The 22624-nt window shown below is 52.5% G+C and overlaps 1 protein-coding gene across 1 annotated transcript in view; it reads right to left on the reverse strand.

Annotated features, from left to right (window-relative positions):
• The window catches only part of LRRC38 (leucine rich repeat containing 38), a 34965-nt gene extending 12570 nt beyond the window's left edge, over positions 1 to 22395 (reverse strand). Inside the window, exon 1 of the mRNA XM_067729988.1 lies at positions 21753 to 22395. Within this exon, the coding sequence (XP_067586089.1) occupies positions 21753 to 22395 (643 nt within the window). The remainder of the gene's footprint in view (positions 1 to 21752) is intronic.
• Positions 22396 to 22624: the final 229 nt, after the last annotated feature.

The following is a 22624-nucleotide window of genomic DNA, read 5'->3' on the forward strand; positions in this document are numbered from 1 at the left end:
TATGATCCTCCGGCTTTTGACTTTTACATAATGGTACAAATTTTTTTTAAAATAAGAAATAGGGCTTCCCTGGTGGCGCAGTGGTTGAGAGTCCACCTGCCGATGCAGGAGACACAGGTTCGTGCCTGGGTCCGGGAAGATCCCACATGCCACAGAGCAGCTGGGCCCGTGAGCCATGGCCACTGAGCCTGCGCGTCCGGAGCCTGTGCTCCGCAGCGGGAGAGGCCACAACAGTGAGAGGCCCACGTACCGCAAAAAATAATAAATAAATAAATAAATAAATAAATAAATAAAAATAAGAAATAGAGGAGACTGACACAGGGCTGCAGCTGATAATTCTTCTCAGGACATTAAACACACACATGCCATCATCATCTTATAAAAGAGAGAACATTGGTACACCATTAAAGTTAAGAAAGGGAGGATAACAGCAAATCAGTTAATACACTAGCCTTAAAAAACACTCACCACAGTGCCCTCATTGCTCTCATTTTGCCTGGAAAAAAGTGACCACTGATAAAAGGCCACATTTGGGAAGCATCGTCATATTCCGTACTCTCTATCCCACCTGGAACAAGAGCCCGGGGACCACTTCCTTATTCTTCAAGACCAGAGGTACACCTGCAAACTACAGCTCCAGGCCCAAATTGCCCTTCCTTCCCTCTCCCACATGTATTTGTAAATAAAGTCTTACTGGAACAAAGCTAGACCCCCTGGTTTACACATTAGCTAAGGCTGCTTTCGAGCTACAATGGCAAGTTTGAGTAGTTGCAAGAGATTCTATGGCTCACGAGGCCTAAAATATTTACTATCCAGCCCTTAATAGAAAGTTTGCCAACTCCTGTTCAAAACTCAACCCAGGAAACACCTCCTCTGGGAAGCCTGCCCTGAATGCTTCCTGTGTTCCCCCTTCCCCTGAATCAGACCCCTCCCTTCCTGGCCCCCCACACCTCCTCCACAAAAGTCAACTCTTCCACGGGGCGGCCTGTGTCTCTCACGTCTGCAGACACAGCTGCCAGCTCAGGGCCTGGCACACAGCACACGAACATCAGGAAAACTGGGAAAATCTAAAACAACTCAGAAATATCTGGGTGAGAAGGATCCTCGTGCATGGTTCCCAGCCGGGGTCCTGCAGGTGGGCTGGGGTTCTGTAAGCAAGGACTAGTTGTCAAAAGGCCAATCAGTCACTTGTTTGTGAGAAGGCCTCAGGGGCTATTTACTCGAACATGCAATTTGGTAGACAAAATCTTTCAAACTCAGGGTCTGGAAACATTAATACAATAGGTTCTTTACTGGCAAAAATGCTGGGAGCTATCAACTTTTGTGATTTCTCTGTCTTCTTCAGTGAAGTGCATCCGAGATGCGGAGACCTCTTCCTATTTATTACACGTGATTTCTGAAATAATACTAGTAATAGCTGGTGGGTTCAATAGATAACTCAGTTCCCGCCCTGAGTTTGGAACTGAATGATTGAGAGACACAGGACTCAGGGGAAATAGGTGAGAACATCAGTTTTGTTACTGATAAAACTGCAGGAGTCTATGCTGTCTTCCTGTGTCTACCCTACTGGCTGCCCCAATTCTCCCTTCAGCAGCCAGAATGAGACTTTTACAGAAAAACTTATATCCCATCATTCTCCTGCTCAACACCTCCCACCACCACCGCCACTAAGGCTCCTCATGTTTCCCAAAGTGAAATCCACGATCCCTACCACTGTTCCCGCAAACCCCTCACTCCACCTTGCTTGCCATTCCTCAGACACCCCATGCACAGGCCTACCTCAGGGCCTTTGCACCTGTTCCCTCTGCCTGGCTCACTCCACTTCCTTAAGGTCTCTGTTCAGATGTCACTTTATCAGCGATGATGTCACTTTATTAGAGATGCTCTCCCCAGCCCCACGATCACTCCCCATCCCCTATACCTGGCTTTATTTTTCTCTAGGGGACCACCTGACATGGTATATGTGTATCTATCTGTTTATTTCCTGCTTCCCTGCCCCTCTCCACTCAATTGTCAGCTCTGGGAGGTCGGGCTTTTGGTTTTGTTCCCTGCTGTATTCCCAGTACCTAGAACTTTCAAAAGTATTTTTGAATGATGTATGAATAAAGACAGGATTGGAGAGTGGGGCTTAGCTGCGCGGCCACAGAGGGGTTCCTAGACTACCTCCCCAAACAGACAGTCCATCCCACCTAATGGCTGATGGTGCTGGACAAGCACAGGTCCCTCCCTTGCAGGACAGAAGTCCTTTACCCTAAATTCATCGCCATGTACCTTGCAGCTCACTAGGAGGAAGAAGAAGCTGTATGTATTTCTCCCATGCTTTTCCCTCTTGGGAGGTGGAAACATTCACTGCTCTTTGGACACAGATGGATTAGAACAAAGTAACTCTGCAAACAGTGAGAGCAAATCAGCTATAACCCCCTGCAGCCTTACCACATGCTGGATAGTCTTCTAAGCATTGCACTGTCTACACTCCTCTAATCCATAAAACAAGCTCTGTGGCTAGTACTATAGTGACCCCGGTCAGCAGACAAAGAAGCTGAATGCTACTTCTGTTACCTGCTTCCGGTTCTCCAGCTGAGAAATGATGGAGCCAGGATTTGGAGTCAGGTGGTCTGACTCCAGAGCCTATGCTGTTAGCCATTACCCTCCCCTATTGTCTTAAAAATGCTTGCACAAGTTATTGTGGGGATACTGAGACCCAGTGAGTCACAGACTTAAGCCAAACCTGCACAGGAAACTTGTAAACCCAGTTTGGAACCCACGTCACCTCCAGTGGTGGCCCAAGCCCAGAGTACTCTGCGGGGAGAGGTCATTCTAAAGGGTCTGGGTGTTGTCGTATTTCCTAGGACTGCGGTCACAAATTATCACAAACCAGGTGGCTTGAGACAAATTCGTTCTCTTGTAGTTGCTGAGGCTGGAAGTCCAAAATTAAAGTGCCCGAGGGCCAGGCTCCCTCTGAGGGCTCGAGGGGAGAATCCTTCCTGGCCTCTTCCAGCTCCTGGTGGCTCGTGGCATTCCTTGGCTTGTGGGAGCATCACTCCGATCTCTGCCTCTGTCGTCATGTGGCTTTCTGCTCTGTATCTCTTTCACATCTCTCTCTTTCTCTTACAAGGACACCTGTCATTGGATTTAGGGCCCATCCTAAATCCAGGATGATCTCACCTCGACATCCTTAACTCAGTTATATGGACAGACTCTTTTTCCAAATAAGGTCACCTTCATAGGTTCCAGGCATTAGGGCTTGGACATATCCCTTTGAAGGATGCAATTCAACCCAGTCCAGGTGTCTTACGTGTAACAGTCATTTGTCATCCTTCAGCTTCTCACCTCCATCTCTCCTCATTTGGAGTCTGCTCCCAGATTTCATGTTGGGCAATCACCTCTCACCCCATGGGTACGTCTTAGTGAGACTTTCTTCAAATGCATGGCCCCTCACCAGAGTCTCTCTGTCCCAATACACTGAAACTTGAGTGGACTGACCAAAAAGTATGGCCAGGGCCCGTTCAATCCAGCAGCCCCACCCTGGAGAACTCCTCAACTGGTTTTTCCTTTCCAGACTCCCAGGGCTGCCTCATTCTTTTCTGAGCCTGCTTCCCCAGCTTTCTCTTCAGTTCTGTGAATTACCTGACATACCTGCAATGAGTCCTTTTCTTGCTTACATTAACCAGAGTTGGCTTCTGTTGTTTACAGTCAAGAGGCCCAATTAACCAATGGATTATATGAAAACAGAGTCAGGTAAGCCCCTGTTCCACAGTCACAAATCATCTCACTCTGCCCTGCTGTCCCACAAAACCACGTGTTTGGCGGTTCCAGGCTCTGGAGGAAGTGCAATTGATTCTGTGCAACCCATCTCCCCTCCTAGGGAAACAACTCAGGGAATAGGCACGACTGATGGGAAGCTGAGTTCCTACCTTCTGTCTTGTTAGGGGTCTTCCTCCAACACAGATTGACCTTCCACTAAAACAAAGTGGGCTCTGGCTCGTTTGGGTCCAGGCGGAATGTGGTTCACTGCTCCTTTGCTTCAGAAGCACCTCCTTCTTTCCACCAGGCACACTCCGAAGAGATGGGCCATTCCTCGTGCAGGGTGGCTTGGCTCCCTGCCTGCTGCCGCCCTTCCTGGTCCTCTGCCCTTGACTGATGACATCTCCCCAGCAGCTGACACCTGAGCCGGAGAGCGTGAATTGCTGCCACTCTCCCGAAATAGATGGTGACACAGCAGAAGGCAGAGTAAGATTTATCTCTCGCCCATGCCAGCAAACAGGCCTGCAGCCAGGCGTTTCTCCTGATCTGGCCTCTCGGGAACTGCCACTAAGTGCTTTTTGTCATTAAAAATATATTTTTGCTTTCCTAATTCCACTTATTATGCAAAGCCTCTGTATACACTGAAACAATAGAAGTAATCAAAAAGAAGCGGGATAAAAGAACTCACAAATACACGTTTAACACACTGGCTTACACCTTGCTAGACTTTTTTCTTCTGTGTGTGCACGTACTCCCCAGAGTAGAAATACACTCCGCCACTCTGGTGGATAACCGTTCTGGGAACATCTTTCATCCCACCAATATAATTATCAAACATCATTTGTAATGGCTACAGCGTACTTTACTGTGCAGATGAGCCATGATTTACTTGCCCAATCACTGAATGTTTCCAGTTTTTTTCTTACTAGAAGCAAAGCTGCTATGAGTACCACGTACACATTTTAAATTATTTCCCCAAGACACATTCTGCCAAGTTGGAGGTTGTGTGAGAGTCCCCGAACTCAGGCCCACAATGGATTTTGTCACTTTTTCATCTTTGCCAACCTGATAAGCCATAAAAGTGCACACTGGTGATTGAATTTGCATTTCTCTGATTACCAGGAGAGCTGACCATTGTATGGTGTGCTCACCACCCACTTGGAGTTGTTTTTCTGTAAAGTGCCTTCCCAAGACCTGTGCTAAGAGCTTCGCAAGGCTTACCAAGGTACGAGAAGGCCCTGATGAGAAGAAACACTGGCGAGAGAGTCAGGCTGATCCCCTCCACCCAGCTCACTGCTGGCGCTACAGCTCCCAGGGAAGGGGGTTCCCTGTCCCACACCCGGGAGGAAGGACATTGTCCAGGACCACTGCTGTCGGTCCCATTGGCCTTGGCCAGAGTTCTCCACTGCCTCTTCCACTCTCCTCTTCTGCTCATTGGAGTAAGAGGGCTCGGCCTGGGCTGGTGAAACACCCAGCCAGGCCCTCCCTGCCAGCCTTCCAGAACCCAAACCCAAAGGACCAGGAAAAAGCAGCAGCTTTGGTTCTGTTACATACACAGCCAGACTTTCAGCCTCCTGACGTCACAGCGTCATACAGAGTTAGACTTGAAGGTGCCCCTCCCCAACCTCTCTCCTTTACTTTACAGATGAGAGGCCCAGAGAAGTTAGGCAGCTTGTCTAAGGTCACATGGAGTCTGGACAGAACCCAGGTCTCCTGACTCCCCGTTTAGCACTCTTTTGAGGTTCTTAGCTCATGTTCTTAGCTCACTACAAGCACCTGGAGTTGCATGTGCTGTGGCCCCTACTGCAGCCACTGCGTGTTACACGGGAAGACTGCACGAGGGGGCGTCGCAGATGGCAGGCAGGGCTTGCTCATGCTTCTGGGGAGCACGATGCTGGGGAACACCAGCTCTCATGTTTCACAGTGCTGACCTTTGCTCCCTACCACCACCTTCATTAAGTATCACCACATAGGGGAAAATTCCCACTTCTCACCGTATCAGCCGGCAGACACTTCATCTGATTAAGTAATCAGCTGATTTCTACTAGAGGAAGACGCAGCTGCAGTTTTGGGTCAAGGGCTCCTGCTTGGTTCTGGCTCCGCAGAGCATGTCCTGTAGAAGGGGCAGCACGGAAGAGTGGATCCTGCACCAGGGTTGAGACTTGTGTCTGCTGTCCTCCACTCCAGCCTGACTCCCACCCCGAACCTCAGGACACTGACATTAGTCACACACACAAGCATGGAAAACTGACTGACTCACAATGCGGTTTGCCCAGACTGTCCTCCCCCGGTAAGAAATGAGCAGAGATGATCCTGACAGCTTACACTTTATTCTCTGGGAAGCTGGCAAGCATTTCCACTATCACCACCACTGCCATCAACTTGACCACCACCATTGCTATATCCACCATCTCTGCCGTGATGCCCACCTTGGCCAAGTCCACCATTTCCAAAATGATGCCCACTCCCCCATGTCCTCCACCTCCACCCTGAGGACCACCTCCCCATGTCCACCTTCTCTACCTCACCCATGTCCACCACGTCCACCCTGATGCCCACCTCCCCACATCCGCCATCTCCACCCTGATGTCCACCTCCCCATGTCCATCTTCTCTACCTCCCCATGTCCGCCATCTCCACCCTGATGCCCACCTCCAGTATTTCTACCACCATCACCACCAGGGCTGCCACCTCCATCATCCATTACAGACATTTGTTACAAGTTGGGCTCTGGGCTGAGGATACCAACCTGTGTCTAGTTATTATAACTGATGAACTGGTTAGAACCTTCCGGCAAGGCCAGCGTGAGGAAGTCTAAGACTGGCCTCTTGAGCCTGGTACCTCCCACTGCTCATGGGGATTGATGCTCTATACTGCTCAGAGTCCCCCACTGGGCCTCCCTCCTTAGACCTGCCCCGCTGAGCACCCAGTGTCCCAAGTTAATCTCTGTCAGTGGACTCACTGGCCAGCTGGAAGAAGCGGTCCCGGGGGTGAGGAGGGGTGTGTGTGTTAAGCAGGCCCGCTCAGATTTCACTGTGGAGATGACGTTCTATGGGGAAGTCATATTTACTGAAACTCATCATTTGCCAGGAACTATGATAAGTACTTCACCATTACCGTGTCATTTAATCCTCTTTCTCCACAGCCCTTTTGAAGAGTGGTTCTCATCTGGGGGTGATTTTGCCCCTCAGTGGGCATTTGACGATGTCTGGAGATATCTTTGGTTCTCACACTAGGTGGGGTGCTACTGGCATCTACTGGGTAGAAGAAGGGATGTTACTAACCACCCAACGGTGCCAGGGTGACCCCCAAGGCGAAGAATTAGCCAGCCCATACTGCCCATGATGCCGAGGCTGGGATGCCTGCTTTGGAGTATTTTTTTTGTAGCCCCATTTTTCTAATTTAAATTTTGTAGTAAAATTTGTCATCTTAACCATTTTTAAGCGTGCAGTTCTGTGGCATAAAGTACATTCACATTGTTGTGCCACTATCACCACCGTCCATCTCTAGAGCTCTTTTCATTCTGCAAAACTAAATCCCTGTTCCCATTAAACACTAACCCTCCATTCTTCCATCCTCCCAGACGCTGGCAACCACAGTTCTGTGTCTATGAAATTTGCCTCTTCCAATGTGCCTCAGATAAGTGGGATCATACAGTATTTGTCCTCTTATGACTGGCCTCTTTCACTTAGCATCATGTTCTCAGGTTCATCCATGTTGTAGTGTGTGTCAGAATTTCCCTCCTTTTAAGGCTAAACAATATTCTGTTGTATGCATGGACCACATTTTGGACATCATTCATCCATCGACGGACACTTGTGTTGCTCTCACCTTTTGGCTATTGTGAATAGTGCTGCTACGAACACGGGTGCAAATGCGGGGTAGGTTTTAGATGCACAGACCGGGGCTCTAAGAAGCCGTGTGACTCACCCGAAGTCATACAAGTCGTCTGGGAGGGTCTGGACTTAAGGGCAGGCCTGGCTGTCATCACAGCCCATCCTCTCTCCACGACACCACGGTGTCCTCAGTCTTGGTCAGGCTCACTCACATATGGGTCATGGGTTGGACTTCACTTACCTGCCTCTCTCTGGAGTGACCTGGTGGCTGCCCCATCTGTGCTGCTCATGACGACCACTCCAGGACGTCTTCCCACGGGTGCTGGTACTTCCCTCTCAACCCATAAAGCTCTCTCTATGCCCCGGATGGCTCCGAAACAATTTACCAACACAGAAATTCTGATTTTTCTGGGAAGTCAGGAACCAGGCTGGTTTTTTTTTTTTTTTTTTTTAGATTTACGCTTCCTCTGGCAGCGGGGACCAGGGGGAGCCCCAGGATCCCGGTGGCGGACACCTTCACCCTGCAGTTTTCAGCGGGTCCTGCCACTGTGGCAACTGCTGTCACTGGGGCCAGAGTTGTGGGCTGTTGGGAAGTGACTTCAGGGTATGGCGTTTGTGGGGGGGTCGTTAGAAACAACGTGTGCAGGTGGAGAGGATGCATCGGTATCTGACCCTCTCCTTTCACAGGTGGAGAAACCGCCCTGGGGAAGTGAAGTTACTTCCCCGTGGTGACAGAAAAATGCCCCCCAAATGGCCACGTCCTAATTCCTGGAATCTGAGAAAATGTTACATTTGAAGATATGATTAAGTTCAGGGTATGGACTGTCCAGGTGGCTCCAATGTAGTCACAAGGGTCCTTATAAGAGGGAGGAAGGTCAGAGTCAGAGAGGAGGTGTAAGGACGGAAACAGAGATCACAATAATTCGGGGCCATTCGCGGAGCCCAACAGCTGGTGGTCCCTCCTCATAGAGTGTCACAATCAGTGTCCTTGTAGTTCGTAACCATGGGTCCATCTTCAGAGGCCAAAACAAGTTGCTCACATTCAGTGACAGCTCCTCAGACATCAGGAGACAGGGGCTATGTCCTTCCACGTCTGTCCTTAGTTAAACATCCATTTTCCTATGTCAATATGGTCTTATTCTCCAAATACAAAGAGTCTCTGGCAATTTCCAACAGACAGGAAGCCCAGGTAACTGCTTACAAGCTGCAGTTTGGTGAGGCCTGGAGGCTCCGACCTTCCCTCCAGGCCTCCCCGCATCTGAAATTCTACGCAGACTGTGCCTCCACAGTGAGCAGCGGTCCCTTCCTTCTGCCTTTACTGTATTTATTCCTGGTTAGCCCTCAAGTCACTACCACTTTGCTGAGAGTTAGTTGACCAAACTGTTTTCTCTAAGCAAGGGGGGTGGTTCTGGAGGCCACCTCGTCTCTGCCCTTCTCCCCTTTGCCTTGTGTTAGCATCCATCACGGAGTCATTCATTCAGTCAACAAATACATATTGAGCACCTAATATAGGCCAGCTCTGGGGTAAAAACAGTGAAAAAATCATTTGTGACTACAATTTAGCGAGGGGAACCAGACAGACCACGAGTAAATCAGTAATATGTATTATGCAGCAGATGGTGACAGGTGTTATGGAGAAAGAGAAGCAAAGTGCGGAGGGAAGGAGAGCTGGAAGCGGCGGGTCGCAGGATTCAGTGGGGCTGGGAGGAAAGGCTTGGTGAGAAAATGGTATTTGAGCAAGCGGCTAAAAGGAATGAGGGAGAAAGTCATGTCGACATCAGGAAAGGGTGCTCCAGGTGGAGGGAGCAGCAAGTGCAAAGGCCCTGGGGTTGAAATATGCCTGGTGTGTTTGGGGAACAATAAGGGGTCTGGGTGCCTGGATCAGAGTGAATGAAAGGGGAGTCGTAGGAAATTAGACCAGAAAGAAAGGAGGAGGTCAGATCATGGGGGTGGGGGCTGCTTAGAAGCCCCTGGAAGAACCTTGGCTTCTAATCTCAGTGACATGGGAGTTACTGAAGAGTTCTGAGCAGAGGAAGGACGTGACTTGATATCTTTCTGGCAAGCAGGGAGGGGTCATTGTTCCAGATAAAGCTCTCAGAAGAGCAGAAAGTAGGAGCTGAACTTGCTTTCAACAGGTGTTTAGTCTACTCTGGTTTCCACTAATATGTTCGTCAGCTTTGATTTCCTCCAAGTCAAGGTTCTGAGTTGGCAAGACTCACTAAGTTTCGTTCTGCACCTAAAGCAGGAGCTGTGGACCTGAGAGGGTGGGCTTGCGGATAAAGGACCTGGTTCTGTCATGATATTTAAGAAACCCTGCAATGGTTGGTGACAAAGACCCTGGCTCATCCCTCCCTCTATCACTTCTTGGCTGGTGACCTTGGCCAAGTTACATTAACCTGTCTGTGCCTTGGAGTTCTCACCTGTAAAATGGGGTGCGCCTGGCACTGACCTCTTTGGAAGACACCCATAGAGCTACACTGTCCACTACAGTAGCCACCAGCCACATGTTGAGAACTTGATCACGGCCATTCTGGACTTAGATGTGCTGTGAGTATAAAACACACCCAGGTTTTGAAGACTTTGTACGAAACAAAGAATGGAAAAATATCTCATGAATGAGTTTTCTATTGATAAGTTGAAAGAATAGCATTTTGGAAGCGCTGGATTAAATAAAATACTGAAATTCATTTCACCTACTCGTTTGATTTACTTAAATGTGGCTACTAGCAAATTTAAAATTCTAGACGTGCTTTGAATCCTATTCCTACTGGGTGGAGCCGCCCTAGAGTGCTTAGCTCAGTGCCTGGAACACAGTAGACACGCAATAAATGGAGCCAATGGGAGAAGCCTGCTCAGGGCAGGAAGCAGGGACAGCCCTCAGCCACATAGACAAGCGCCCGATTTGTTCCTTTAGAACCTTATTTTCCCACATGCAAAGGAAGTGAAGCAACTGGTTCTTGATGTCATAAAATCCAAGGGCTGGATGCCATTTTGGAGGCTACCGAATCCATCCCCCTGCCTCTGGCAAGGAGGGTGTTTATCGTTATCCCCTGCAGTATCGTCCCAGGGCTGCCGTAACACAGCACCACAGACTGGGGGCTTTACAACAGAAATGTATTGTCTCATAGTTCTGAAGTCTAGAGGTCTGAGACCGAGGTGTGGGCAGGGCTGCTTCCTGCTGAGCGCTGTGAGAGAGGCTGCTTCCCCTCTCCTAGCATCTGGTGGTTTGTTTGCAATTTTTGGCGTTCCTTGCCTTGTAAAGGCATCACTGAGCTCAACCTTCACCTTCATCTGGTGTTTTTTTCTGCGCCCATCTGTGTTCAAACCTCCTCTTTTTTCTAAGGACACCAGTCATACTGGATTAGGGTGCACCCTAACGATCTCATCCTACTCAATTATATCTGCAATGACCCTTGTATTAATCATGATTTTTACATTCTATATTTTATATAGCTTTGGCATCTTGGGGCCTTGCCACCGGGGATGGACTGTCCCTCCCGGGGTTGGCCAGCTCCTAGAGACAGTAAACCCTCACCAGTGAGCACACCCTTGACATGCAAAGCTACCAACCCAAGTCCATACCGCACTCACCTCCTTTTATCAGGTTCTTGCAGTCCGAGACACTATCTCCCTGCCCTAAATCACCACAGGGCCAGGTACACGACAGCTAAGGATCACCCTTTTAGCCAGAGCCTCCTGAAATTATTCAAACTAGCCAACCTTTAACCTGCCTCCTCTGCTTACCCTGCCGTGCCCATTCCTTCCTGCAAAAACCACAATAAAGACTCTCACCTGTTTTTCCTTTCATTCCTTCTGTCTCCTGACCATCCCTAGTGCTTCCCCGTGTGGCCCTGCATGGCTTCCACTCTTCCTATTTCTAGAGATGTGTGAGTAGAAAACTTCATCCTTCAAGACAGTTATTCTGGGGCTTCCCTGGTGGCGCAGTGGTTGAGAATCTGCCTGCCAATGCAGGGGACACGGGTTCCAGCCCTGGTCTGGGAAGATCCCACATGCCGTGGAGCAGCTGGGCCCGTGAGCCACAACTACTGAGCCTGCGTGTCTGGAGCCCGTGCTCCGCAACAAGACAGGCTGCGATAGTGAGAGGCCCGCGCACCGCGATGAAGAGTGGCCCCCACTTGCCGCAACTAGAGAAAGCCGTCGCACAGAAACGAAGACCCAACACAGCCAAAAATAAATAAATAAATTAAAAAAAAATCTCCCCTAAGCATTAAATTCTTGTGATAAATTAAGCTTATATATATATATAAAAAAGACAATTATTCTGCATGCCCCCAGTTTCTTCTAAAACTCTTTGACATCGGTATTTCCCTGATCTTTCAAATAAACCTCGGGGTAACAGATGAGGGAACCACAGCCCAGACAAGTCAGGTGACCTGCCCAGGTCAAGGAGGTGGCAGCAGGTCCAGGGTGTCCTGACTGTCAGCTCTAAGCTCTCAGCCCCGCAACGGGACCATGAGCATCTTCATTTCTGATGCAGACGATCATTTATGTTGGTTATGTTTTAAAAGGGACATCATCTCGTTGGTGTCTTGTGCAAAAGCAATGGCATTCTTTCTAATAATGTGAGGGGAGGGCCTTTTCTTCACATGACCAGGGAGAAGAGAGGAACATACTTTTGCACCTACTGATTTGAAAGAGAGATACCGGGGTGATGGGGCCTATATGCCAAGGGAACCCACCCAGGAAACCTGTGCTGGGAGCTGGGGGCGAGCGGCTTCCAGACCCTCTCATCCCACGACCCGGAGGAGGCTGGCTGGGGAGGGCACAGACCAAGCCAAAGTCAGAGAAGAAGAGGCCTTCTAGGTCATCTAGCCCCAGGGTCTAAAGCGGGTGGCTGGGGAGAGGAGCGCAGCCACCACCGTGTTCCGGGGGATCCGGCCAGCGCGGTGCCCTAGGTTGTTTCTCATATGCATGTGGTTCCCCTCCTGCCCCTCCCTCTCTGATGACTCCCACCTACAGCCCCCAGGGGCGTCTGGGGTCACCACTCATGATCTAGAGCAACTGAGAAAGAGGACATGACACAGGTCGACTGCTGGCTAACAAGGAAGTGGGGACAGGGACCCCGATTCCTAGCTCTCTGGATCCCGAGTGACCCGCAGCTCTCTCAGGGTCCTGACTCCTGCCCTTGGCATTTATCCCATGACCAGCCCAGAGGATGGAAGATGAGGCACCCGGGGGCTCCTTGATGGGCAGCCTCTGAAGCAGAGGGGCCAGGCTGAGAGCCACTGGGAGGATGGGCTGTGAACACACAGATAATGCCCGTCTCCGAGGATTGTAGACATCTGGGATTTGACAGGAAAGGCTTAAATCCGGTGGGATTTGTAAGCCTGTTTGCACATTTCTATGAATTGGATAAGGAAGAAAAGAACAGCTTCTACGTGCAGTGCTGGAGGAAGCTGCACTCTGAGCATCTTCACATGACATCACTCGAGGTCAAAGGGCAGGTGCTATCACCTGCATTTGACAGAGGGAACACCAGGGCCCAGGAATGTCGGGGGATTTATCTGCCGTCAGACAGTTCACTGGAAGCTCGGCCACGGTCACGGCTGCCTAGCTGGATGTCTAGTGCATGGCCTGCCCAGCCCCCATCCCTAAGCTCTGCCCACCAGAGCCTCCTCCCCGGACCTGGAAATTGGGACCAAGACAGCACAGTCTCGCGCAGCCTCAGCTGGTCTCGTGAACGGAGCAGCGTATTTTTGGCCACATGGATGGAAAAATACAGAAAGTCCATCAGTATATGAAGGGGGGGTAAAAAAAGTGTGAGAAGTAGAGGGTGCAAAAAGGAGGCGCTGTGTTCCCTGCAGCCTCTCGGGTCTCAGCCACGAGCTCCCGGAGGTCTGACTGTTCAGGACTTGGGTTCCTGGTGACACCCACATGCTTACAAGACACCCTTCTGTCTGCTTATGTCAGAGGCAGCTGGTTTCCGATCCATCGGGGTAAACTGAGATCGGCGGCTTCAGTGTCCTGAATTCCCCCCACCAGCCATTCTCACTGCACCTCGCAGAGCAGAGGCTAACAGACTCCCAGAATGAATGGCCGCCCCGCCGTCTTGCCAGCGCTGCTCCAACAGATGGCGCAGGCACAGCCGGCTCCCTCCCGCCTTCGCAGTGGAGAGCCTGAGCCTCAGGACTTGACCAGGATCACACAGAATCTGCTGAAGGAGCTCGAGAACCCCCACTCTGGGCTCTGTCTTTGCTAAAAGGTGATCTGGATATCCGTGGCCGACCGAAGTCAGAGAGCGGGTATTGGGTGGGGACAAAAGCCAAGGCCAGTGATGTCGGCCTGTCCCCCCAATGGCCCTTGTGACGCAGCCCTCGGGCGTGTGCATTCGTCCACTCACTCACACATGCCCACTGCCCCACGGAGCCCCTTCTACGCTGGGCATGGCCCCAGGCGCTAGGGACACAGCAGGGGGCGTGCTGATCTGGCGCTCCTGTTTCTAGAGGGACAAGACTTGTGAACCAGATAATGTGGACTCAGTGAGCGAGACGCCACAGACACAACCAGCAGATATGACAACGAGGAGAGGGTGGGGACAGGACTGCTTGGGCGGGGTGGTCAGGGAAGGCCTCTCTGAGGACGGGACATCTCCTGGGGACGTGATGATGAGGAAGACGCAGCCATTTGGGTTGGGAAACGTCTTAGCAGGAGAGGGAGCCGTAAGTTAGGAGGTCCTGGTTGGTCCCTGGCACCTGGCGTGTTCACGGGACAGAGGAGCCTCGTGGGACATAGGAGGGAGCTGGCTTGTTCTAAGTGCATCAAAAGGTTTCCAAACATGCCATATACTGCACCAGCTGCTGGGGACTCAAGGACAAAAAGACACGGTTTGTGTCCTCAAAACAGGCCAGACCTGTGACCTGGCAAGCTCAAGTAGTGGCCACAGAGATAACAGCATCCAATGAGGTCACACAGGCCAGACTCCCAACCCGGCCTTGAGGCCCAGAGGGTTGGAGGCTGGAAGGCCAAGTAAAAACCAGAAGGGCAGAGAAGCAGAGGTGGGGAAGGGCGGGAGGGAAGAATTGGGGACCTGGCTGGCACCGTTTGGGCAAAGACCCGAGGGCAGGAGCCCAGGACACTCCCAGGACTGGACTGACACACTCTGCTGTTCTCCTACAGTGACCAAGTTCAGGATACGGTTTGGCTCACATAACCGTGAACACACCCAATTCTGGTCCTCACGACAACCCGCCCACGAGGAGGCCCTTCTGGGCCATCATCACACTGCCAGCCCGAAGGACAAGGCCTGCCAAGCACCTCACTCCCAGCTACCTCGGAGACCACGGGATTCTGGGACAGCAGGCACTGGACGGCCACTTGGCTGAAAGGCCTACGCCTTTGGGTATCTGAGTCAGATGGCAGCCTGTCAGCTTCAGGTAACAGTGACACTGACCTCTCCAGAGCAAATCCCCAACTGCCTGTGCAGCTCCCCCGGGGCTGTCCTAGCTGGGAAGGAAGGCGGGTCCTCTGTCCGCTAGCCCGGCAATGAGGTCACCCTTTGAGTTAATTGATAGAACAGCAGGATGAAGGTGACATTTCCAGAAAGATCCAACGTTTGGGACAGAGTAGCGAGACCGGGTGGGGCTCTCCAGGGAGAAGAGAGACAGGGCAGGGCTGTCTCAGGTCATGTTTGCAGTTGACTCTCCCCCGGACTCCAGATCGTGGTGTCTGTAGAAGCTGACACCTGACTGGGACACGGGATGGTGAGAAAGGTGAGCCGGGGAATCAACTCTAACTAAGACATAAGTTAAAAACACATGAGCCTATGACGCCAGGACATGTACAGGCCTGTGAACCGCAGGAGGAGGCCCCTTGCAAGAGCGAGCAAGACCTCAGTCAACCCCTGCCAGCAATGTGGTTCTCTTAAGTGTAAAACACAAGGGAGCGGTCCATTCCGCTGGCGAGCAAATCATGCAAATTATAGCAATAAGGGGATGTCATTGTTCTGTCTATTAAATTCGAAAGCATGTTTAAAAATAATAATACAGGGCTTCCCTGGTGGCGCAGTGGTTGGGAGTCCGCCTGCCGATGCAGGGGACATGGGTTCGTGCCCCGGTCCGGGAAGATCCCACATGCCGTGGAAGGGCTGGGCCCGTGAGCCATGACCGCTGAGCCTGCGCGTCTGGAGCCTGTGCTCCGCGACGGGAGAGGCCACGGCAGTGAGAGGCCCGCGTACCGCAAAAAATAAAAAAAATAAAATAATAATACATAAACCTGGGAGAGGCACAGTGAGACAGGTACTTTCCATTTGCCAACAGAGCCTGCTGTCTGGGGTGCAATTAGGCAAAAAGGTATCCAGAGGTTTAACATAACCATAGACCCTGACCTGGTGATTCCACCTCAAAGAATCCACCCCAGAGAAATAACCGGAGATGTCCACAAATTTATATGAATGAGGATGTTCAGTTCAGCACCGTGTATATACAAAACAGAAGAAAAAAAACAATGCACATTTCTAACAACAGGAGACAGGTTCAATGACTAGACACAAAATGACCTCTTACATGACCGTAAAATGTTAAATTTTCAAAGAGCTATAATGACAGGTAACTCTCACAACTCAGTAAGAGGAAAAGAGTCAGTAATAAGATATATAGTATAATATCAATTTGTTTAAAATATATATATGTGCGTAAGAATAAAACCAGAACTAAACACAGTAAAACTTTCATAGCAGTGGGATTCTGCGTGGTTTTTATTCTCTTCATGATATTTACCTACATTTCCCAAGTCTACAAAGGACCTGTTATTTTATAATCAGAAAAATAAAATGCTTTTATTTTCAAAGAAAACGAGTCACCTTGGAGTCACCTGGGCGAAAAGGACCTGTGTGACCTCCAGGCAAGCATCAGCTTGTGCTCCTTTGGCTGAATTACTGTTTCTTCTGTCAGTATGACAACAAGTCCCCACTCATCTGACCAAATCAGGCCCTCACAGCATCTGACATCAGGAAAGGGAGGTGGAGTTACTGGGAGATTGGGGGGCAGGCTCCCCCAGAAGGCCGCGAGTCTGACCTGCTAAGCAGGCAGGGTTAGTGATATAACTGGTGAGCACCCCACTCGCCATGAACCCCCTCCTTGACAGGACTCTGCCTGCAGGGTCCACCCTGCAGGGGCTGAGCCACACCACAGAATGCCCGGGTGCTCCAGGCACTACAGTGGACCTTGTCTCGGAGGCTTGTACCCACCCAAGGGGCCAGGGTGAACAGACTCAAGGCATGACATGCAGCCATGTTTAATTTCCCCCCAGTCCCCGCTTCTCCCAGCCCTTGCCTCCCTACAGCCTCCCTTGTCAAGGTCCCAGTTGCAGCTCAGATCTCTCCCCTGGGGCTGTGGGCTGTGTCCTGCAGGCCACACGAAGCCACGGCTGCAAAGGGAGGTGACAGAAGGTGCCTCACTATTCGGCACCCCTCACCCCCAGGCCCCAGCTCCTGCTTGGGCTTCTCCCATAATACACACTCCAGGCTCCGTGTGGTCCGTGTCCCCGGGGAAGCCTGCTGGCTCCATGCACCTCTGAGCACAGAGACAGCCCCTTGCCTGCCGGCTATGGTTCCTCATACCCAGTGGCCTTTCCCGCCTGAGGCTCCAGGCTCAAGGCTGGGACATATGAGATGTCCTGTGAGCCCACAGCCCCGGGCTGCCTGAGTGATCTGCCCCCTCCCCACCGCACAGAGACTACGGCCACCTGGATTCCAACAGAGGGGTCTCTGGAGGGACCTGGTCTCCCCAGGCCTCAACTTCCCAAACTTTAAGACAGAGACAGTCTTCCCTTCCCTTGAAACCATAGAACTTTAGAGTTGGAAGGAACCTTAAAGTCCTCCTACCCATACTCCTTTGTTTACCAAAGAAAAATCTGAGACACAGAGAGACAGGAAAGTCGTATAACGTCACACAGCATTTCCACAGCTGCAGCAAAATGACTTCCCCCTCCAGCACGGTTTTCAAGCTTTAGTGAGTGTGCACTGCAAGCCCCTTTCAGGGGCTGGGGGTGGGGGGAATTAAAATGCAGATCCCCGGGCCTCACCCCCCAGGCACACATCCAGTAGGTCTGGGGCCCCAGGAATCTGCATGTCAAACAAGCTCCCTAGGTGATTAGCACACAGGTTTCTCATCACCCGTGTGTTTTCATTCCCTACCCACCTCACTGGGCTGCTGTAATGGGAAGGCAATGGGAGGGGCTGGAGGGCTTTTTAAAGATCACTGTCTGCTGAGAAGGTGCTCATGCTTCCCTGTCTCCCCACACCTTTCCCATCTCTCCCTCTCTATCCTGCTGGTCACTTGAGCGATTTCCCAGGTCTCTTGCTTCCAGGTCTGGAGCCCTTCTACTGAAAGAGGGATGGTCAGTGTTCCCTTGACGGTATACTGTCCCACTTGGCCCAGGACCTACTATCTACTGGGAGAACCACCAGACCAGGTGCAGAATCTGGGGCTGGAAGGTCAGCTGTCACCCATGAGAGTCAGGGATGGTAGGACAGTGCTGGGGCTATTCTCACCCTCCAGAAAGCGTCAGGAGTGGGGTCAGACGCTCCTGAGTGCAAGCTCTTCTCAGTCACTAACGATGTGACCTTTGCACCTCGTTTGCTTCTTGTTGGGGAAGTTGTGGGTAAAGGTACTTGCCAGGCGCAGGTATTGTACTAAAAGAGACGGCACTTATAAACCACAAACCACCGCCGTAAGGTAGGGCCACCGGGCAAAACACAGGATGGCCAGTGACGTGAATTTCAGAAGAACAGCAAGTAATCCTGTGTGTGAGAACATCCCAACAGGGCACGGGACACACTGATACTAAAATATTGTGCCGCGTTGATCTGAAATTCAGAGTGAATTGGGCATCCTGGAGTTTTGCTTGTTTGCTTTCTTGTTTGGGGTTGGTTTGCTTGTTTGCTGTTGCTAAGGTGGCCAGTGGGCATTCTGGCAGGCGTCCCCTTGCTCTCTTCCTTCAGACCCAGCACCGGCAGGCCGGCTCCCCGAGTCCTCAGACCCAGATGCCTCCGTGCCCCGCTTCCCCATCAAGCCCTGAGGAGCCTGCACAGAGGGGACCGGCTGCCCCGACGGGTGGCTGAGCGCTCCCATCAGCAAGGAGGCTCACTGGCAGACGATCACATTTTTTTTTTTTTTGCGGTACGCGGGCCTCTCACTGTTGTGGCCTCTCCCGTTGCGGAGCGCAGGCTCCGGACGCGCAGGCCCAGCGGCCATGGCTCACGGGCCCAGCCGCTCCACAGCATGTGGGATCTTCCCGGACCAGGGCACGAACCCATGTCCCCTGCATTGGCAGGCGGACTCTCAACCACTGCGCCACCAGGGAAGCCCCGATCACATTTTTTGTGCTGTCAGAGCTAGTCAAGGTCACTTGCTCAAGGTCACTTGTTCAATTTGCTTCTCTGGGGGAGGAGGGACAGGGGAGGTGAAGGAAAGACAATGAGGGTGGGTCCCCTCTGCTCCTTCCTCTGAATTCCCTCCCCTGGGTGCCCGCCTAGAAAGCCTTGGAGCTTGTGCCCCATGGTGCCTGGCTTTCCTTCGTGGGAAGTGGGTAGTCAGCGTGGCCAGGGGCGGGGGGCGGGGAGCCAGGAGGCCCTGGTGCATTCCCAGCTGCTTCTAATTCTCTGTGTGACCTTGAGCAAGTCACTCGCATCACCTCTCTGGGCCTTCCAGAGAAAACGGGGTAATAGTAACAGCACTAATGCTTGTTAGTACATACTGTGTGTCAGGCACTGCTCTAAGTGCTTTATAGATAATACCCTTTCAATCCTCCGAACTAGTGAGAAGTAGAGGCAGGATTTGAACTAAGCAGCTCTGTGCCAGAGTCTGGGCACTTGGCCCCCTTGCCCGCTGCACCTGTGAAAACATGAGAGGCCCAAATGCAGGAGGAGGAGGGAAGGGGGTGACTGACACCTAGCGATCACCTAGATCATCTACTCCTTGCTAAGATTACCACACCCTCGACAGAGCTGACTTCGCACAACCCTCGCCGCAAACACGCTGTGGGATTTTGATCTTCAGTCTGAAGTCAGAGGCAGGGAAACGGAGGCACAAAGAAGGTCAGGGACTTGTCTAGGGTCATAACCTGAGTCTACGTGGGAGCTCAGCTCTCCCACGTCAAGGCCTGGGTTAGGTGCTTCGCAACCGCCCCACTTCCGGTTCACAGAGCTCGGGACGCTGCTCTGGCCACAGAACATGGGCAGTGAGGTCAGAGCCGCTCTCAGTGCTCCACCCCAGGAGATGCCGGAAGCCCCCATGCTGCCATGCTGCTGTCTCCATCCTCTCCCCGCCTGAATGAGACCAACTCTTCCCCAGGGCCTGGACACTGTTCCTTGCTCTGGACCCGTCCATCCTTACCCCCAGCCACACATCCTCATCTGATGGCTCTTCGCTTTCCTACATTACAGACGGTAGGAAGGATAACATTTTATATTCTTTGCTCTTTAATTTACCCGCTTTATCTTGACAATCACTGGTCAGATGGATTGGTCAGCACCACTGTGTCCCAATTTCACACAGGAGGAAGAGGAGGTTCAAAGAACTTTCCCAGAGTCACCCAGTTTTTAAGCCAGGACTCCAGTGTATACCTTCCAATCCAGGGCTCTGCAGAGGCCTCAGAGGGCAACCAAAGTACTGTAAAGATGACGAAACCGAAGCCCAGACAGGATACCTGTCCCGGTCAAGGTCACAGCCAGCCACGGCACAACTGAGACTGAAATCCACAGCTCCTGACCCGTCACCCCTAGCCCTCGAGTGAATGATGGTGGGAGCCAATGACAGCACCTCAACTGACAGCTGGGGTTCATGATGCCAACTCTACCAAGAAGCAAAGGCAGATGCCATGAGAACCAAGGGGAACCGCCGTTCAACAGTGACGTCTGCATCTGGACCTTCCTGTCTTCTGGTGGGGAGGGTCTGGGGAGTGAGTGAAGGCAAAGTTTAAAGTCAGGCGACTCTGTACCTTGCAGGTCAGATCTTTTTAGGACTTGCTCATGTGGGAGAGCCAGCCTGGGCTTAAAGTTCCAGCTCAGGGACCCGTGTCTGCAGAGAAGTGACGGCCCCTGATACCTGGGATTTGTGCTAGTGACAGTACAGAATGAATAAGCGAGCACAGGAATTCCGGACACAGATGAGCAGCATTTCTGAATTCTCAATAAATGGAAAAAATATATATTTACCCATGATAAATCCACATCTATGTCACCTTTTATACTGTGGGTCTTTCAGCTCTGGTTCCTGTTCTGACAAACCCTCGGGGTCAAGGTGGGAGGTGGAGTCTGGCTCTGAGAGGTCGCTGCTCACATGCTCACCAGGGGAAGCCTGGAATCCACTGAAAAGAAGGGCATTTCACCCGCTCCCTGTCATGGGGTCATTCTTATGTATGCTGGAGTCCCCTCTCTTCAGCTCTGCCTTTGCTTCCTTCCCACTGGCCTTCACAGGCTCTCTTACCTGCTGTGCCCTTATGTTCCTGTCTGCCAGGTGGGGACGTATGTCCATGTCACTGCCAGAAAAGTGCACGAGGCAAGCAAAGGGTGCCCCAGCCCACAAGACTGTTCAGCAATTTCACGTCTGGGCTGAAAAGCTACTGAACGGCCAATCTTTACTGCATGACTGGCTCTTAGCAAGCTGCTGCTTTTCCTCACCAGGAATATTCCTCACTCCTTTTAGACAGAAGAGCAAACTGGGAGCTGAGAAAGGAAGACCTACTCAGGTTACAGAAGCCCTTGGAGAGCTCTTAGACCTGGTGGGCTCCCTCCCCATGTTCAGTATAGTGAGATGGGTGCTGAAATGCTACCCACGGAGTAGGGTGTCTTCCACTTAGGAGGGGCCCAGAAATAACCCACACCCACCAGTACTAGGACCCAAAGCCCCACAGGATGATCTCGGAAATCCAGGTCCCAAACACTACTGGAGAAACTGGGGAAAGCAGGGCAACCAGGCCCAGAATCTCCAGAGAATCCCAGATGTGTCCCTCCCCACTTCCCTTCCCTAGCAGAGTCCCAGGGAAAGTTCTGGGAACCTGGGAGGGTTACACCGGGAGCAACTCTCATCCAGGACAGTGGCCGTGGGCGCCCAGGCCTCCCCTTCCAGGCTCAACGCGAGGCCGCTGCCCTAGGCTCTCCCCGCGCTCTCTGCCTCACTCCTTCCCGCCTCCCGGTCCGGCCGGCAGGCTCACCTTTGGGCAGCTTGGACACGTTCTCCTGGATCCAGGAGAAGAGGTGGGCGAAGTCGCAGTCGCAGAGCCAGGGGTTCCCGTCCAGGCGCAGGGTGCGCAGCGCAGGCAGCGCGGCCAGGGCGGCCACGTTGAGGCTGCGCAGGTTGTTGTCGTTGAGCTCCAGCACCTGCAGCGACTCCAGGGTTTCGAAGGCGGCCTCGTGCACGCCCGCCAGGTTGTTGTTGGCCAGGCTCAGCTTGACCAGCCTCCCGGCCGAGCGGAAGGCGCCGGCGCCCAGCTGGGTCAGGTTGTTGTAGCTGAGGTCGAGGAAGGCGAGCTTGGCCGAGCCGCTGAACGTGCCCTCCTCCAGAGAGCGCAGAGAGTTGTTCCTGAAATCCAGGTAGACCAGGTCGCCGTAGAAGATGAAGAAGCCCTCGGGGATGTGCTGGATGCGGTTACCGGCCACCAGAAGCTTGCGCACGTCCAGGGGGAAGGGGTCGGGCACGCTGGGCAGCCCGCGGTCGCGGCAGTCCACGGTGTGCGGATCGGTGCAGGCGCAGCCCGCGGGGCACGCGGGTCCTGGCGGGAGCAACAGCAGGAGGCTGCAGAGCCCCAGCGCGGCGCCGGCGCCGGCGGGGGCGCGGGGCGCGGCGCGGGGGCGCATAGCCGGGACCCGCGCGAGCGGCGGCGACGCGGACGCGGCTCTGGGGCCGAGCCCTGGCGCGGGGCGGCGCGCGGGGTTCCGGCGGCCAGACGCTGGGAGCCGGAGGGCTGCCGGGGCGGGGAGGGCTTGCGCCCGGGCGCGCGGGGCGATGGAGCGCAGCGCGGACCGACCAGGGGAGCCCGGGAGGCTCGGGCGGAGGGGGCAGCTCCGGGGAGGGAGGGCCGAGGGA

Source organism: Pseudorca crassidens, chromosome 2 (assembly GCF_039906515.1).
Source record: "Pseudorca crassidens isolate mPseCra1 chromosome 2, mPseCra1.hap1, whole genome shotgun sequence".
In the NCBI taxonomy this organism is placed as follows: Eukaryota; Metazoa; Chordata; class Mammalia; order Artiodactyla; family Delphinidae; genus Pseudorca; species Pseudorca crassidens.